This window comes from Chaetodon auriga, chromosome 6, assembly GCF_051107435.1.
Source record: "Chaetodon auriga isolate fChaAug3 chromosome 6, fChaAug3.hap1, whole genome shotgun sequence".
Lineage (NCBI taxonomy): Eukaryota > Metazoa > Chordata > Actinopteri > Chaetodontiformes > Chaetodontidae > Chaetodon > Chaetodon auriga.
Genome location: NC_135079.1, coordinates 13,868,369 through 13,887,418, shown reverse-complemented (window position 1 = coordinate 13,887,418; position 19,050 = coordinate 13,868,369). Strand labels below are relative to the sequence as shown.

The following is a 19,050-nucleotide window of genomic DNA, read 5'->3' as shown; positions in this document are numbered from 1 at the left end:
TGAGATAATAATCTTATTGTTGCACTGATTTATTTTTCCCCGTCATCTGAGATCCGTTGCCTGCAGAGGGTAGGCGAGGTTTTCATGTCTGGTCACCTGTAAGCTCTTTCACCCCTCTCTGGCTTACACGCACGCACGCACGCACACACACACACACACACACACACACACACACACACACACACACACACACACACACACACCTCTTGCATCGGTTAATATGCATCACACCTTCCTTCCCTCCCGTATGAAACGGTCAGGGAATTAGCCGCCCTGTGCGCGAGCGTGTTAAGCCAGGGGTTCCGGGAGCGCGCGCGGATTGTCCACCATCTCAGCCCCTCGCCAGGCTATGCTCCTCGCGCGTCTTTGTCATCCATCTCCATAGCGAAGAACTGATCCTCCACGAGCACTGGTGAGTCCACTTTAGCACTTTTCTTCCATCTGAAATGTTGTAAAACTGCGCACTCGACCTTTAGCGCGCCACTCTTTGATTCCCACTCCATCCTGTCGGCTTTGAATGCGCCTTTTTCGCACTTTTGCACTCATTTCTTTGAACAATAGCTGCTTGTGTGTCCGGTACTCCATAAACAAAGCCTGACCTGAACCACTGCTTTTATTCTTTAAATCCTCCTGTGGCTACTGTGGCGCAGCGGCGCTTCTCAGGGTGCTGAGGCAGTTTTTTCCATCCGGCCATCTGGGTGCGCACAACTGTTGCGCTCATGAGCGTTTAATTTAACACATATTTGTCGAATAAGCAGCTCCTGACAACTGCGCGGGGATTAATTAGTCCAAATGGAGATAAATCAATTAGTTTGATGTAGTCTGTGCTCTGGATGTTTTTGTCTTGAATAAGCTGTGTGCAAACGAGAGCTTGCAGACAGGTGAGCTGGTTGAAGTCAAAGTTTGCTACATTTTGATTCATCACATAATCCCAAACTGAAGTCTTTGTCTGGGTTGCACGTTTGCTCTTATGTCATTGGAAAGGTGCAAGCAGCTGTTAAAATTAGCGATGTGTAATCTGCTGTATTCCAGGAGAGACAATATTAGACCGCTCCCCTGCTGCCCTCTGCCCCGTTAATGGGAATGTGAGGGTGCAGCTGACCCTCTCGCCTTCGCTGTTGAGCTGTCAGCAAGCTTACAGGCCTTTAAGCCTCGCGCTGAGACGCACACTTTGACGCGTTTGCGCGCTCCTCCTGTACCTGCTCCACAGTGAACTGGCAGGAAGGACATTCAAAAACACAAACATAATTTAGGCCTTAAAATAATATAGGAGATAATAATGTCGAGGTAATAAACCGAAGTTAAAAGGCAATTAAAAGAAAATATAATGAAACACAATATGATCTGTGTTGCCACAGACATATGTCGGAGCTCTGTTGTGAATTTTGCTCATACTGCTAAACTGCTGAGTGTAAATGAGCAATTTTGGCAGAATTAAATGAAATGTAGTCTTGAAATGCAAACCCCAGCCCTGATAATATGAAATGTTGTCTTTTCTTGTATATAATGGGCAGAATGCAGAATCCATTATTAGCAGGCTTTCTGTGCACTTTAACCACCATTTTTATGGCAAACATTTCTGCTAAAAGTAACAGAAAACACTGGAAAAGTTGGCTGCTGCTTTGATTTTTTCATTTTTCCTATATTTGACCAGGTAAAAGTCTTGTTGAGATTAAAATCTCCAAGTTTCTCCAAAAACAACCATAGTAGCTCTTACAGGATGCAATACTGGTAAAGATGTAATTTTAAAACACATCTAGAAAGCTGTCATCTTTGGAACCAAGATTAATCTGAGCCAGTACAAGAACAAAAAGATAAACAAAAAATATATTCTATAATATAACCTTTTTTTTGTGAAGTACTTGATGCTTTTGCCTCTTCAGGATTTTAAAAAAACATTCAAATCAAGCAGTCTGGAAAGGAAATATTATTCTTTGGTTGAACAACTTCTGTCACAACTTCTGTCCACAATGAGATGATGGTTCACAAGGAGCAGAAGTTTGTTTTAAGAGGATCACAAGGCAAAACGTTTAACTATCGCTGTGTCCTGAGGGATAAATCATTTACATTAAATCTTTTTGACCTCTTGAACTCTACGCGACATTCTCCATTTCCATCTTGGGACTGTGTTTGCCAACACATGGTAAACTGGGATTATCGTAGTTGAGTGTTCTTACAGTATGTGTAAGGGGATTGACTGGTGAAGCCCTCTCTATGTGTTTATGCTGTTTGTTGGTGTGTTTATATGTCTCATGGTATGAACATGACATTAACCATGACCACCTCTGCATGCAGTCCTTTCTCTTTCACCTGCTAGAATACATGATGATGGAGGAGTGTTGATTGGCACCTGTACTTAGAGATTAATATCATAATTAAAGGACTCATATACTAAACATCTCAAATGTGCTGCTTTCGCTTCCTCACTCAGGTGACTCAGCCCACAAGCTGTATGATTTCTGAGACTGACATCACTGTATACTTAAAAATATTTTCTCTATTTAATCAGCTCCTAACAGAGAGCCATTAGAAAAGATGTCACATTTTGAACCTGCACCAAAAAGTGGAGTAAAGCATCTCCACTTACATCTCTTTTAAATTAAACTAATTTTGCACTTCGAACATGGCTACATAATTTTCCCCTTTCTTTTTAGAAGTCAAAGAATTAAATATCTGAGAGCATCAACAATCAGTCACACATGAGTGTCTTTAAAGCGTCAAGTCAATCAATACAGTGAGCCATGGATGACAAGCACGAGATTAGCCCAAAATGTGATGGCTGTGCCTCGATCCAAGCAGATTTCACACACAGTCATATGAAACTGTAAACTGATTCCTGTATTGTTGTCTGTTCTGTTATTTCTGAGCTTGAGGAACAGTTGAGAAACTGAACTGCAGATTTTTGGAAGATTAGCCGTGCCATGTGGTGCACTTACACTTAAAGAAACGTTCCATATTTTGTGTCTGTGGATTTGAGCCTGGAGGATACACATAATGTTTCTAGTAGTGTGAGACTTAAGTACTCAGTGGTCTCTTAACACTTCATTCTTTATCTCCAAAGAATGAACCCAGTGACCAAATTGCCCCAACAGATTGTAAACTGTTCCGCTTGGATTGCAATGTGAGCTTAATCTGAGCCTACAGCTTCATTTGGGGGGAAAAAAGAGAGATGAGACAGCTTAACTTTGGCTCACAGTTGATCTGTCAGTCAAAAACAGGGACTACTGTGTGATTTTTTAAAACACGAAATTTGACGATAAAATCAACCTGAAATGTATGTACAATACATATCACTGGCTCTAAAGGATAAGTAACTGCCACACGGCCATATCAGCTCTTTGACATGAAAGAAAATGTGTGCATTCAACAAAAATTATATTTGTATGGTAATGGAAATATTAACTGCATTTTATAGGCTAAAATAGAGGGGTCGGGACCCCATGAGGGGTCTCAAGATAAGTCTGACGGCTCTCCAGATATTGAACAAGTGGAAGCACAGTTCTCCCAGAAAATTACATTTTTGTCATTGTTATTAAAGAATGTGAGATCTTATGAGATAAGCGAAAGAGAAAAATATATTTATTTGTACATTATTGCATAATTATTCATTATGCAAAAATAATTATGCAAAGTTAACTTCATGTGTTCGTATCTCTTTACTGTATTAAACACTTAATAATAAGAAAAGATAATTCTCAAGTGGCATTAATGGGCTTCCATATAGGAATGTTCTTGTTCAGTGTTGTTTTTTTAGACTTTGCTCTACTTTTTGCGTTTTTTCTTGTGAGTTATTGCATCATTTTACATTTTCAGGCCAATAAAAAGTATTTGTATGGAATAAAGAAGAAATCCGCTCTTTGCAACTGGTAGATATACAACCAGTGACGATCATTGCAATAAGACATCTCTCTACCTTAAGGAGCCACAATCCAGAAAAACTGAGGACCAAGCATCCGAACTTCTGAATACTAAACTCCTGTTTTGTTTTTTTTTCATGTTCCATCAAAGGGATGAAACGGAAACGAATGCATGCCTGTCACCACAGAAATGAGTGAGTCGTCGTCCATTCACTCGGTGAAGCTTGTTTCATTGGCCCGATCACTATCCGGGCTTGGGCTTGATGCTGCCAATGGAGGCCCGATCAACCCCCCCAACACTGATGAGCCCCCTCCTCCGGTATGATCTCCTCTGGATGCACACACTCACATCCTGTAGCTTTACCATCCTGCAGTTATCTGCCAGCTCAGGTTTCCCTTCCCTGAGCTGACACACATGGAGCTTTGCCTAATTGGCTGGCTCTTACACTATATTACTCCCTAAATTCCTTACTTGCAACCCTTATCACTTTCTCCAATAATGACTTGTGTGTGCTTTTGTGTGTTTGTGTAGGAGTCTGGCATCGATCTAGGCCCTGGGCTTTTTTTCGCTGATGGCAAGAGAAAAGTGGACTACATCCTCTGCTACAAATACAAAAAAAGGCGGGCATCCAAGGCACGCCTTTCCATTGCGTCCAATGGGAGTATACCAATACAGATTACGGGCCGATGGGACACAGAGTCTGGGGAGGCAGGCGCACCAGCAGGAGATGTGGAGGAGTCAAAGCTGTCTGATGAGGAAAAGGCTTTAATGAGGGAGGAGTTTGAAGCGGGTCTACTGGAAGCTGGTCTGCAGATCGAGCGTGATAAAGAGGTGTGAATCTGCTTTTACGGTGCTTTCACCATGATTATTTTTTTAACTGCTGTACACTCCAATAGATGTTTATGGGTCAGTGCCGTCCTTTAGTGATGTGAACACAAATCCTGTGATTGGACAGCTGCCAAACAGGTTAAGACTCAGACTGTCTCTTGAAGCTGGAGGACATGCTTGCACTCTAATTAAACAGAGAACTTGTTCAAATCAGCGGCATGTCATAGGTTAATACAGCAATAATTGAGACAATGATAACAATAAGAAGTATGGTGCATGACTCTTGTCACGCACTGTACAGCATGTGCAAGTGGGAGTGTTTGGGGGTTGTTTTTGCATTCTTTGTGTGTGTGCGTGTGTGTGCGTGCGTGTGTTCGTGAGGCTTGTGTTAAATCAGCTGCTGTTTTGGTTGAGGATTAAGACCGCTGACCGTAAGTGTGAAGCCAAAGGCCAGATTATATGGCCTTATTAGAGAGTGATCCACTACTCAGAAGTGTGCGTGCTGGCACATGAACGTATATGGAGGGTGATTGATGGGCTTAATGTTGCTTCAGTGGGTATCAATGTGTAATGTATCGGAGCGTGTATCTGTATCTGTCTGCCTGCGGTCAAATAGGATTAGGCTAGCGTTTCTGGAGCTGAACAGTGAAGGATCCACTCGAATATTTAGCCTGGTGGTGGATCGGGGAATGGACATGCTCAGTTGTGTTGCTTGTGTAAGTGACAACATGAGGAAGTTTATGCTAGTTTTCCTCCTTGATTATGCAAGCAGCGTAATTTGCTGCATAGTAATATTCCTCGTGTGGTAAAACCTAAACAAAATTCATTCAAAATTCACCTCCTATCAAAATCTTCATTCATTTTCTTTTTATTTACATTTTCCTTCATTTTGACCTTAATATTTTGATATATTGTGGCTTGCTTGTAGTAGTGCTGAGTCTGGTGACTGTGAAGAGGCTGTAATAGATTTTAGTGCTGCCACCAGAAAATTGCTGGTAGAACAGAACATCAGAGGTGTAGCAGGTGTTGTTTGAGCCCATGCAATTGTATCTGCATTGCACTAAGGCCATTAAAGTAATTGCATGGACAGCTTGTGATTCAGTAGTCCGGAAGAACGGTAATAGCTTATCACCTTTCACATGATCAAAAGTGGTAATTGGCTTCATTATAGTGGCTTTCAGGTACCGACCCCAACAGGTAATAATTGTTTGGACTCATTTCCTATAATTCCGAGGATTGGGAGCTTCTGGGCTTGAAATAATGGGATTTCCTACAAAACAGCATCATTATAACGCAAAGTAGCATACTTACAGGTTTTAAGAAGGCTCATCTGGCTGAGCAGGAGCAATTAAATGCAAAGATAAAGACAGCGAGGAAGGCAGTTACACAGTTAATCTTTTCATTTGGGCACGCAACAATAACTTTGAAACATAGTCCTCCAGTTGTAAACCATCTGCCAAGCAAATCTGGTTGATGTTTCAGCATTATGCAGAGAGTGCTTTTTATGTGCAAAATTTCATGTTAATTTGTGTGTTAATGTGTGTTTATGTGCAGAGGGCAAACGGCATGGGGTTTATTCGACTGCACATCCCATGGTCTATACTCAGCCGAGAGGCGGAGCTTCAGAAAATCAAAGTCGCTGTGAAAAAGGTCGGCAGTTTGACTCAGTCATTACACACTCTGGTCTGTAATATCCTGCTTTTATGTAACATGTTTTTAACATTTGCAGAAGATTAATTTGGGTTTTAAGACTAAGGAGTTGTATGTCAGAGCGCTGTAGAATGTGACATGGATCCTGATAGGACAGATATGTGTAGCATGGTAAATACAGCAGAGTGTGATTTCAGCTGTTTTCCATGTGTGCTTTCATTAAACAGAAGTGTGAATTGCGGAAACGGATGGGCATTGCTGGGATTTGGGATTCCATAATGACCAAAGTCAACACACCGTTTCAGCCAGACGTCCCTGACTTTGACATCCACAGAGACTCTGAGACTCACGTCCAAATCAAAACCCTCAAACACCCGTTTATCAGAGACAAGCTCCACCTGTGAGTACCTGGACTGTCACACGCACATGTAGTGGACTGGTATCTAAATATCAGTCCTCTTCTTGAGTGGTTCCTGGCTGGGGACACACATGTCTTTTAGTTTGCTGTGGTTAGTGATTTAGATAACACCCTAATATCAACACCTGCGGGCTGTGTGCTTTTATCGTCCTTATCATGAGCTCTTACAAATTGAATTTTTACTGTTTAAACCACTGAAATGTGAATTCTTCAATCTGTGTGCTACTGGCACACACAAGATAAGCTTTGCAGTAACTTTCTTAGGTTGACTGAATATGTGCGACCTCACGACTCATTAATCCATAACTCTGCTGGATGTCTGTTTTTGATATCATTGTCTTGTCCTGCAGGTATGACATCAAGTCAACAGAAACCGTATTTGACAATGCAACACGCAGCAGAATAGTGAGTGCAGAAACAAATATTTTCTAATTTCATATATTTTATGAGGAATATTTTCACTGTGTTTTGCATGTCTTTGATCTCATTTACCGTGTGGACTCTGCTATGTTTGCGTCTAGGTGGCTGAGATTATTTCACGCACTACCTGCAGACAAACTTGCCAAACTACTGGTGAGGTTTAATTTTTACTGTGGTTTTATTCTCATATTCATGTTGTCAGGCAAATTTCATGCTGCCTGTGTCCGTATGATAAGAGTCACAAAACCGTTTCACTTCCTTTTATGTCATAAGGCATCAACTCATTGTTGGCTCGGGGTGTCTATGACTCTGCCTTCCCTCTGCATGATGTGAGTATAACAGAAATAGCAACTTCACTGGACAATGTGAAAGTATATTTGCTCAGAAATGATTCATCTGTATTTGTTTCATTTGAAAAACATTTGAAAATGCATCCATTAAAATGCATCTTATATGTGTGTGCTACATCTACTGTACATGAAGGACTTTTTAAAGGTACCATATAGGACAGGTTAGTCAAGATATTTGCTGCATGGACCTTTATGGAGATAAAAGGGGAAAAAGGGGAGAATCCAAGCACTCTGAATAGAAAAATGCTGTCCCCTTTGCTACAATTATGATTCTGCAAAATATGGCATACTGTGAGGCAGTGTATCTCATATAAAGAGCTGGTAACTTTTTTCTTTAGGGGTCATTCACAAGAAGAGGACGGAAAGATCAGCGAAACGACAGACAGGTGAGTTTAGAGGCCTCAAGTGTTTTCGGAGTAGCCTTCCACTAATATTAGTGGACTCACTGGGAAGATACCAATCATTCATCTTAAGACAGGAAGACATAACAGTAATAAAAGCCTAATTGTTCTCCTGATTGGGCCATTGCAACTGATGATGAGCTTGTGCTGATTGTGCAAAACAAACCAGGTCACCGTCATCAGTTGGTGCACGTCATCTTGTAGTATTTCAACCAGTGCATCCTGCTTCTTTTGCCGTCCACGTGGACTGTTTACCTGCATGTACCTCTGTAGTCTGCTCCTTATCTTCTTTGAAGCTAGTGGCTTAACGCTGCATTAGCGGTTACTAGCATAACACACCTGAATATCTGGCTGAGCTGTATGCAGTCAACTTGCATTGTGGGTGTAATGTGGGCACCATGTTTGACAAGGAAGAATAACAATACAATCTCTCTGATCTATGTTATAGAATATAAAATGCAATATTAGATCAGTGAAGCACTCTTTTAAATGTGTAGTTACTACAGTGATGAATAATCCAAAGCTATGTTGTTCTCTCTGAAAGCATTACGCAGATTCCACATGTCTTTATGTCATGTCCATATGACATTTGTATTACGTATATATTTAATAATTAACTTGTGTTTTACTCTTGGATGTCCTTCAGCTCCTTCATGAAGAATGGGCTAACTATGGAGTCATGCATAAATACCAGCCAGTGGATCTGATCAGGTATTGAACAAAATCTATATCTATATATCTATAGCCTGAGACTGGAGTGTTGACTGATGATTTGGCTATTCATAGATCAGTAAGCTAAATATGCACATTTTGTCCTGATGATGGTGACAGAGAAAAGATGATGGGGTTATTAAAATCAAAAGCAATTTCAATGAAAATAAGTAACTGGCAAGACTTAATGATGGGCTTAAGTGTTGCTTAAGGGAAAGTGTTGATATGATGGTGCCGTCACTGGGATAATCTGGCATGTGGCGTTGGACTGACTGACATCGCCGTCATTAGGCCTGTGGGCAGCAGGGCAAAAATCTGTAAACCTGCAAATCCAGACAGCTCTTTGACACATTGCCTTTATTGTAACAGGAAGTACTTTGGAGAGCAGATTGGGTTGTATTTTGCTTGGCTGGGTGTTTATACTCAGCTCCTCATCCCTCCCTCTGTACTTGGCATCATTGTCTTCCTGTACGGCATATTCACCGTGGATGCCAATGTGCCGAGGTAAGCAGATACAAACTCTTCAGACTTATGCATGCTCATCAAAAGCACATCATGTTATCACCGCACATATTATTTTCCATGTGTATTTTTCAGCCAGGAGACCTGTGATGACAACCTGAACATCACCATGTGTCCACTGTGTGATGGAGTGTGCGACTATTGGCGTCTGAGTACGGTGTGCTCACTGGCCCGAACCTCATACCTGTTCGACAATGGAGCCACTGTCTTGTTTGCTATTTTCATGTCTCTGTGGGGTAACTATACATTCAATTGCACTTTCCTGATCATACAGTGCAGTACAGCAGGTGTATTTCAGTGTGACAGTTGGTTTGATTGCATCCTTTATTAACTTAATCAGGATATACATATTGATACAGGCAACTTACTCTTATGTGAGCAGAAACAAGTTCCTGCTCTTCAGTAAAGATGTTTGAGTGGAGTCTGGTGCATGACTGGAGTGAGTGAACACATATCAATATCAAGCTGCTACCTCCCATGTACATATCCTGCAGGCCAAGTTTCAGGAAACTCACGTTTGTATTGCTTGCAGTGGAGGTAGTCAGTTAATGTTTTGTTTGACCATCTTAATAGTTCTGTCTTAAAAGTGTTTGCTTATCCTTTAATCCGTGTTGAACCATGCTAGCAATGCTTTCATAAATCTGTTCCTCGGAATATACTAAGCTCCAGATTCACTGCAATGCTCAAGGGCACACAGAGGGCAGCTGTTCAACACTAAACACTAAAACATGATTGTACACTATAAGACTCTGGTGTACATATTCCCTCTGCGTATCCTCTTTCAGCTGCCTGTTTCCTTGAGCACTGGAAAAGACGACAGATGTGTCTGAAACATGCCTGGGACCTGACGAGCTTGGAGGATGAGGAGGTACAAAAATAGAATCAAGAAAACTGGAAATGTGCAAACACACAGTCATCATTTTAAAATGGATCCAGTTGGAGTCGTATCAGTGTGAATCCCTGTTTCCTCCCTTTCTGTTTTCATAACTCCTGTTTGCTTAAGTGCCAGGTCAGTCAGAGTCTGTTAACCTCATGGTCTGGGTCAACCATGACGACAGAGATGTTGTGGTTTGCTGTGTAGATTATCATTCGCACTCCCTCTAAGACACATGGTCAGTTGTATACATGCTTTAAGATGACCCTTTACCCTGTAATGGGGCTGTAATGGGATTGGCCGGGTCTTAAATCGCTGCACTTGCTGCATAAGATGACGTGGCAGGGTCGCAACATAAACACTCTCTCTCTCTCTCTTTGTCACCTTCTGTGTCTCTCTTTCATTTATGTCTGACTCTGCTCACCGAAGGAGCGAGTTCAGGTGAGTTTCTGCCCTGATTAAATGCACCCACTTTGAAATCAGAAGCGAATCAGAATCTGATTTGAGAAGAAGAAGCTGTATTATTTTCTATTGGTATTAAACTGTTTATAAGCAGTTCAGCAGCATCTACATTTTTCTCTTCACTTTATAATTGAGAAGCACGTTTTGAGCTTTTCCCTGAGAAGATCCCCTTCCTGTGCTGAAGAGTGTCTTCTAATGAGGAAACAGTAAACAACATGTGTTTGGACAGAAAATACAACTGAAAATATCCATGTTTCCATGCAACATCATGCTGTGTGGCTAAATCTTGAACGTGTCCCACTGTAGGCTTTGACCCCAGATATGAGGTCACTGAACTTGTGTACAGAGGACTGAAGAGTGCAAACAGAGTCACAGTGTGACATTACATTATAGGATGATTATATATACAATACAGTGGGTGCAGAATTTTTAAGATAATCTTACCTTCTTTTTTATTGTTGAGTAGTTTAATTTGTAACAAATAATCTATAATTAATCTATAATTAATTGCATTTTATGTACTGAGCAGATATTTTGTATGTAAAACTTTAGTCTTCAATGTAACAAGTAGCCATCAAAAAAAAAAAACATGCCAGACAATGATAGGTGTGCTGTGTGAATTTGTAGCTTTAGCTTCTTAGCTTCTTCTGTGACAGTCGTTTCTGTGTAACTGGTGACTGCAGCCACAGCTGTGAACAGCTAGTGATTCCTTACTTTGTGCCGTTGTCCCATGTGTTTGAACATGTGCATGTGTGTGCCGCAGGAGGAGATGAGGCCTGAATATGAAGAGGCTCTACAGGAGAAAAAAGCTAAGATGAAAGCACAGTCCAAGAAGAAGGTATTGTATCTGCATGCGTGTGCTTTAGATTATTGACTCGTAACACAAACTACACACATAGTAACATGTCTTCTCACTGTGTTTTCACTCTGTTGTAGATGACTCAAGCTGGCGATGGTGTAGACGGAGAAACAGACCGGATGCTGGCCTCCCAGGTAGCATTGCACTGCTCTGTGTGATAGGTCATTATGCAGTCTGAGTTGCTCTGTTTCGCTGAGGTGATTTAAATTAGCTTCATCACGAATGCTAACATGGCTTTCACTACTTCCATTGCACTACACTCAGTGAAGGTAGACAACTGTATACAAGCACACACTGTAGCCTATTTTTCATCAATAGCAATAACACTATCACAGACTAACTCTGTCTGTATGAGTGTATGCCAGTGAATAAAGAAGAAACCCCCTTCACCCACAGCGGGTGGTTGAGTCCAAAGCTGCTTACCTGCCTGAGATTAGCTCAGATTACTGATGGACAGAGAAAAAGGAGGAGGGAGAGGAAGAAGGGGAGGGGATTTCTGTCCTTTCAGATGGCAAACATGCACCTGCCAGACAGAAAACATAATGTGTGCAGGACATGTGCACAGCGTTCACATACTGTGTATGCATTAACACACACACCAGTGTGTGTGGGGGTGTGTTTTTGTCTGTACACTCGAATAATCTGCATGTTTTTCCTGACAGCGAGAGCCAGAATCCCTGGACATTGAGGATCACCTGTCAGGTTATCTCATCAATGTGTCCACCTTGCTACTACTGGTACTGCATATACTCTATATTCTATATAAACATCACAGAATATATCAGGGATTTAACAGAAATCATAATGTTTGTCAGTTTATTTGCAGAAATTGTATAAATATGCACAATTTCCCCACTGTTTTCCTTATTATATCCATTAATTTCTCAACATTAGTGACCCTTGAGAATAACGAAAAGATAAAACAATGATAATGCCAAGGATAAATCAATATATAAGAAGGAATGTGTATGACATTAGATAATTACATGTACTAAATATTACTAACACTCTATCATCATAAAGAACTGCCATCAAAGAAAACAAATATTCTTCTACGCCGGAGTCTTGTCATCTAACTGTTTAATGTTTTGGCTGTGTGTGTTGCGTGCGTTCAGATTTTTGTGACCTTCTCTGCGGTGTTTGGGGTGGCGGTTTATCGCATCTGCATGTTAAGTGTGTGGTCCATGAACCCTGATCCTGAGGCCAAGGCCAGCGTGAGGATGACCGTCACCACCACGGGCATCATCCTGAACATGCTGGTCGTCCTGGTGCTGGAAGAGGTCTACGGAGCCATCGCCGTCTGGCTGACTGAACTGGGTATTGTACCAAATGCTGTTACAAAGTGAAGCATTAGATAGGGACTTCATGACTCACAGTGTTTAGCGCTACTATGCGTTGGCTGATCAAATGTATAACTGGAGACAGAATCCATTATTTCGCCATTACATTATACTTTGAACACTAAGAAGTTTGCAGGATTAAAGAGACATAATTCTTTAATTTACGTAACTTTATTGTTGTCCATTCTATCTTGCAAGAAACTTATCTTGAGTGTTTTTCTGTTTCTATTTCTATCACAGACTTGCCGTTTAAAGAAAACCTCTTTTGCTATTGTTCTTGAGACGTAACAATTGTTCTCTGACCCACCAGAAAAAGCTACAGAATTAGATGCTCATTGGCCTTTATCTGCTATCATAGATACAGACTTTGCACTGGAGAGTCTGAGTACTGAGCATTGTTAGTCATATTTAATGGGACTGTATGCATTACATGTTTTCAAAACACAGTCAGTCAGTCAGTCAGTCACAGAAGTAACCTGGAACACAGTTCAACACAGATTATTGGATGCTACTCATTTCAGGGAGTTTGATGAAAGTCATTCATTGTGATTCAAACATACGTTATGATCATGTCGTCTAACAGCTGTCGTCTCTTTTCCAACAGAACTTCCTAAGACGAAGGAGGAGTTTGAAGAGCGGCTGATCTTTAAGTCTTTCTTCCTCAAATCCATGAACGCCTTTGCACCTATTTTCTACGTGGCCTTCTTCAAGGGCAGGTGTGTATCTTTTATAAAGTCACACACTTCTCACCAGCATCCATCTTTACTCCGTGCCATGTGACTGTGCCCTCTCTTCATGCAGGTTTGCAGGACGGCCTGGCGATTATGTTTACGTGTTTGGAGACTATCGCATGGAGGAGGTATAGGTCCAGTTACACACATTAGAGGTCATTTTTTATGTGTATGTTTATGTGAATGTGCATCTGTGCCTTGAGTAAATGTGTGTTTTATCTCCGCAGTGCGCTCCACCCGGCTGCCTCATCGAGTTGTGCATTCAGCTCAGCATGATCATGCTCGGAAAGCAGCTCATCCAAAACAATGTGTTTGAGGTTCTCATACCGTATGTATATACATATATATGTTTTATTTTATTTCTCACAATACTGCCTCATTTACCATATTCTCAGTCTATGCTATCTTTGCTCATGCCTCATCTGCTGTGTTTTTTGCAGTAAGCTGAAAAAGATGTACAGGACAATACAGGAAGAAAAAGGAAAGAAAAGAGCAGCCGAAAATAATGAGGAGAATGAAGAGGAGAAGAGACCAAAGCAACAATTTGACAAAGATTTCACCCTTGAGCCCTTTGAAGGCGTGAGCCCGGAGTACATGGAAATGAGTGAGTCTCGCCCTTTTACTCGCTGAGTCACCCACTGCTGCAATAACACAAGGCCGTTTTTTTAACCATGTGTATGTTAATATTTACAGTAATCCAGTACGGCTTCGTGTCTCTATTCGTGGCCTCCTTCCCGCTGGCGCCAGCGTTCGCTCTGCTCAACAACGTCATTGAGATTCGCCTCGATGCTGCAAAATTTGTCACTGAGATCCGACGGCCTGATGCTGTGAGGTGTAAAGACATAGGTACAGATGACACAGGAGAGCATGCCCACAGTCTCTGTGTGAATGTGAAATAAGCTGTCCTGGAACTTTTAATCACTGTCTTTTCCTTTACTCCACTCTGCCCTTCCATTTTTGTCTCTTTGTCTCCGTGTTTGTCTGTCTGTCACTTTCCTTTACACAAACACACACACACACACACACGGACAAACACACTTCCTTTTCCCTCTTTGTTTCCTTTCATGCACGTGCTATCTCCAGGGATTTGGCACAACATTCTCTGTGGAATCAGCAAGTTCTCTGTCATTACCAATGTAAGTGTGTGTGTGGTGTGTGTGTGTCTACTGCGCACACAACCTTTGACCTGTGACAGAGAGCGTTTTACTCAAGTGATGTGCACAACAATACTGACATATCTGTGAGTTTGATGGTACAAGTGAAAAGTTCATCATCAAGTCTTTGGAGTAAAGTTTTCATCTTTTCATTTTCATGGCAGCACAGTTAGTTTTAAAGGGCCAGTGGACCTTCATCATGCCTTAAAGCTGCCTTGTGGAGTTTTTCTGTAAACAAACAAAATTATTTTTACATTTACTGTTTCTCACCAAAACGTATGGTGTGCATTGCCGAGGTCTAACAAACATGTTGAAGACATGTTATTTACCATAATTTGAATTCTTATTTCTACCTGGCAGTCTTCCTCTTCTTTGCCTCTGTTGATGCATTGCTGCACTTCTTTACATGTTATCGCTGCCAACTTTCAATCAGTGGAACCGTAGAAAGCTGGAGGCAGGAATCTAAATATAGTTTCACAAACAGGGACTAATCTGGAAAACAATGCTCTATAGCACTACTAGTGGTCAACAATCTTACAGGGTATCTTTAAATCTGGGGCTGCGTTCCAATCACATATAATTTTTCTTTTTAACTTTATTACGTACAGCAGCTGTCCTTGCAAAGTACGTATGCATACAATTGGCACCTTGAGCAAAGAGGATTTTGGGCCAGAATAGCCAGGAAGTGTGCTGGCCTGCATACTGCAAAACAGGACTGGAAGCAGTAGGACATCCTGACTTTTTGGCGTACTGTATTTGACATATTATGTACTGGGACATACTAAATCTTTTAATGGCAGAGTAAATAATATGTTCGTATGGGTACTGGAATGCAGCATATTATGTCTGAGTCTGCCTTAGTGATTCTGGTTACAGTGTTGCCTGACAAAGCTCGTGAGCTGTTTCCTATTGTGTGAAACAGGTGAAACAACCACAGACTTTGTACTTGATGATGTATCATAATGTTGTCATTTACACTTCTTTTTTGTCTTCTCAGGCATTTGTCATCTCCTTCACATCGGAGTTTGTACCACGAATGGTTTACCAGTACATGTACAGTGAAAATGGCACCATGAATGGCTACACAGAGCACTCACTGTCCTACTTTAATGTCAGCAACTTCCCAGCGGGCACTGCGCCCACCACCACCCTCATCACTGGAGTCACCATGTGCAGGTCAGAGTGACTCTCTTAACCTTGACCCTTGTGGATTTCCCTTTAAGTCTTTGAGCCCCGCAGCTTAACTCTTACTGGGGTTTTCAGAAACTGTAAAATCTGGCATTTATAGCAGGGATTTTACTAATGCGAATCTTTCTAAGAATTAGCAGGGGGTTTTTTTGGTGGTAAACCACAGTCATTCATGTTACTCCAGATTCACCCTTGCTAATTCTCACGCTGTCTGTGTTTTCCAGGTACAAGGACTACAGAGACCCGCCGTGGGACCCGGATGCCTACACCTTCTCTAAACAATACTGGTCCATCCTGGCTGCAAAACTAGCCTTTGTAATATTCTTCCAGGTATAAAAATAATATTTACAATAGTGGTTATGTTAATGGCAGTATAAAAGTTATTCACTCATTCCTCACCATTGTCTGTCTTCAAAGCTAGAACATTAATGTCATATTATAGATAAGTTGGGACGCACTGACCCAACTGATTCTGATACATGTATCTGTAGTATCTGCTGATTCCTGATCTGATCGCAGTGGTTTCTTTTTTGCAAATTGAAAGTCTGTATACCTCATTGTGGGGAGCTCATTTTTCTGTAAGACAATATGAGGCATGACTCATGAATCTAATAGCAGAAACATTGACTTTTATAGTGACATTGGCAAAGTAATGTGCAGCATAATGTAGATGTGGGTTAGTCAAGTCTGGCCGATACCCAATCAGCTTAGTAAGGTCAATATCACCCAGTAGATGGAGAGATTGAAAGACAGACAGACTGGTTTTATTGATCCCACAAGGGAAAATATTTAGCGTATAATAATGTAAAGGAAAGAAATCATTTCCTTGTCTTATTCCCTGCAGAACCTTGCCATGTTCCTCAGCATGTTGGTTGCCTGGATGATCCCAGACGTGCCACGATCTCTGCGTGAACAGCTGAAGAAAGAGAACATGATGCTGATGGAGTTTCTGCTGAATCAAGACCAAGAAGCACGTGTCAAATCTCACGCCCCAGCACGCTCCATCCCCTGCTTCCCCGCCAGCATAGACATTGTGGTGGAGGCACCGCTGGAAGAACATGAGGAGCAGCAGGTGGAGGAGGAGGAAGCAGAAGCGGTAGAGATCAATCTGGATGCAGCCAGAGAGACCAGCGACAGCGATCCAGAGGCTGAGAGGCCGTTTGAAGAAATTAAAGGAAATGCTCAGGAAGAGCAAAGAGAGGAAGGAGAAGATGAGGGTGGAGAGGTAGAAGTGGGAGAAAGGGAACAAGATGTGAATGAAGAATTTGGAAAGGGGGAAGAAAAAGAAGAAGAAAAAGAGGAGGGGACACAAAGAGAGGAAGAAGAAGAGCAAGTGAAGGCAGATGAAAATTTTACCGTCGATCTGGACTCCTTCATGAGCGAGCTGGGCCTGTTAGGTGAGAAAAGAAAACCTAATGTCTGCTTTCTGTTTTAGTGAAGTAATTGTGGCTTGTGATTTATTTTTCCGTTTCTTGTCACACAGATGAAGAACCCTCATCGAGCACAGTTGCAGCGACAGAGCTTCCACGCTCAGGCTCCAAACAGGAATGTCAGAAAGACCAGGAGCCTCCATCACTTTCATCATCTAAAAGAGGCTCATCTCAGAGTCTGAAGAGCTCCAGGGCAAACATTACATCTTCAGATACTGACACTAGGCTCTTCTCCCTAATTGCTCCTCCTCCCAGAGAGCCAGGTCCAAGTGCAAAGTCCCGCTGCTCCACCCTGCCTTCCCGTCACAGAGGGGCTGAGGCCTGTTACAGCCTGCCACGGCCCAGCCACTCCACCAGCCTCACGAGGTTCCAGCAGGTGGCCACGCTTACTCCCCTGGTTCCTCTGGGCTCTTCATCATCAGCCTCATCCAACCCCTTTTCTCCCCCACACACACCGGCATCACCGTCTCCACATCCTGCACAGTCCCCATCAGCCCAACAGCCCAAAGCCCACAGTGAACTATTTGCGCTGAAAGGCCCTCCGCCTCAACAGCCTCGCTCCAGGGGCAAAGCCAGGTGCTCCACCCTGCCTCCACGACAGAGAGCCCCTGGCCCCGAGGAGCCCTCCACCAAGCCTAGCCATTCCACCAGCTTTACAAAGCTGGGGGGCCGCATTCCCCCTTCCCCCAGTGAACTGAAGCGTAACACGCCAGTATGAGGAAAGCTGGATGGCAAGGGAAAGGGACAGAGGGTGGCAGAGGGAGGAGGAGGACTATCCAGATTAGCCTCTCCTGTCTGGGCTTCAAGCCTCACCCCTCCGTCTGTCCTTCCTATCTGCATACATAATACCTGGGGTCTAAAGAGAGACCATCCAGATCAACACAATGTCCTTTTTATCCTCTTAATCTTCACAGAGATGTTTATACTCCTCAGTGGGTTAGGGCTGAGGGGAGTGCTGGACAATCCACAGAATGACTGCTCTGAAACTCTTCCTGTAAACCATACCACCAAAATACCGCTGGACTGAACTCTTTCTATTCCTTTTTTTGGTGTGGTTTTTTTTTTTTTTTTTTTTTTGGATTGTTGTTTTTTTTTGTTGGTTTGTTTTCACCCACAGACACAGCTCTGTAGCCACTGCTCCTCTGTTATTTTCAGTCCCACACATGCAGCAGTGCTGCCTTGTAGAGGAAGATGGAAACATATACAGCACAGCTAGTATACACTGTTATGCTTGTAGATCTACTGTTTATTTTTAGAAGTTTTGATATATAAAAATGTAAAAATATAATAAAAGAAGGACATATTTTTGATATCTTTTGATTTCCTTCTCGTGGTCAGGGGAGAAAGGTGGAAATTGGAAGCATTATATTTATTGCAGTTTATGTTAAGACATGACTCTTAATTCAATAAATAAAAGGTGACAAATAACATCAAATATCAGATACAGGTGGGCTAAATAAATATAAATGCTAACTAATAAATACTAACAACAAAAAAACACCATTCATAACATGCCAGTAGTAAATCCTCATTGGGAGATGATGACAGTATTGATGCTGATAGGCCCATTGTGCTGTCTCTGTTGCCCCCCTCTGGTGTACAGTGAAACACCAAGAGGTTATTCCTTGTCCTCTATTTGAATATGGGTCCTCAGCAATGTGTTGCCTTGCTTGTGTATCCCCCTGAAACCATACATTTTCAAAGTTGTCCTGCAAAACTATAAAACATGAACACCATCCACTTAATTCCACATAATTAACAATCAGAAATTCCCATCTTCCTTATGGAAGCTGAGAAGGGAAAACAGTTAATTCTTAGCAAGCACTTGAATAACACTGGCATGATTTATTATTA

At 42.0% G+C, this 19,050-nt stretch overlaps 1 protein-coding gene across 1 annotated transcript; it reads left to right on the top strand.

Annotated features, from left to right (window-relative positions):
• The first annotated feature begins 323 nt into the window (after positions 1-323).
• ano2a (anoctamin 2a) lies at positions 324-18,506 on the top strand. The gene is made up of 28 exons (XM_076733716.1): positions 324-412; positions 4,009-4,176; positions 4,390-4,689; positions 6,241-6,336; positions 6,564-6,736; positions 7,105-7,159; positions 7,276-7,327; positions 7,448-7,503; positions 7,863-7,910; positions 8,572-8,636; positions 9,006-9,140; positions 9,234-9,394; positions 9,944-10,026; positions 10,462-10,473; positions 11,258-11,332; positions 11,431-11,487; positions 12,016-12,090; positions 12,469-12,670; positions 13,298-13,409; positions 13,495-13,552; positions 13,652-13,752; positions 13,865-14,028; positions 14,118-14,270; positions 14,508-14,560; positions 15,576-15,754; positions 15,991-16,096; positions 16,611-17,163; positions 17,250-18,506. Exons 2-28 carry the CDS (start codon positions 4,030-4,032, stop codon positions 17,912-17,914), a joined length of 3,936 nt encoding a protein of 1,311 aa, XP_076589831.1. The 5' UTR covers positions 324-412; positions 4,009-4,029; the 3' UTR covers positions 17,915-18,506.
• Positions 18,507-19,050: the final 544 nt, after the last annotated feature.

Excerpts from the sequence above, each read along its gene's own strand:
- ano2a (XM_076733716.1), top strand. The coding sequence starts at position 4,030 with ATGCCTGTCACCACAGAAATGAGTGAGTCGTCGTCCATTCACTCGGTG. Across the intron at positions 7,504-7,862 it reads CTGCCTTCCCTCTGCATGAT|GGGTCATTCACAAGAAGAGG; the intron begins GTGAGTATAACA and ends TTTTTTCTTTAG. Across the intron at positions 13,553-13,651 it reads GAGACTATCGCATGGAGGAG|TGCGCTCCACCCGGCTGCCT; the intron begins GTATAGGTCCAG and ends TTATCTCCGCAG.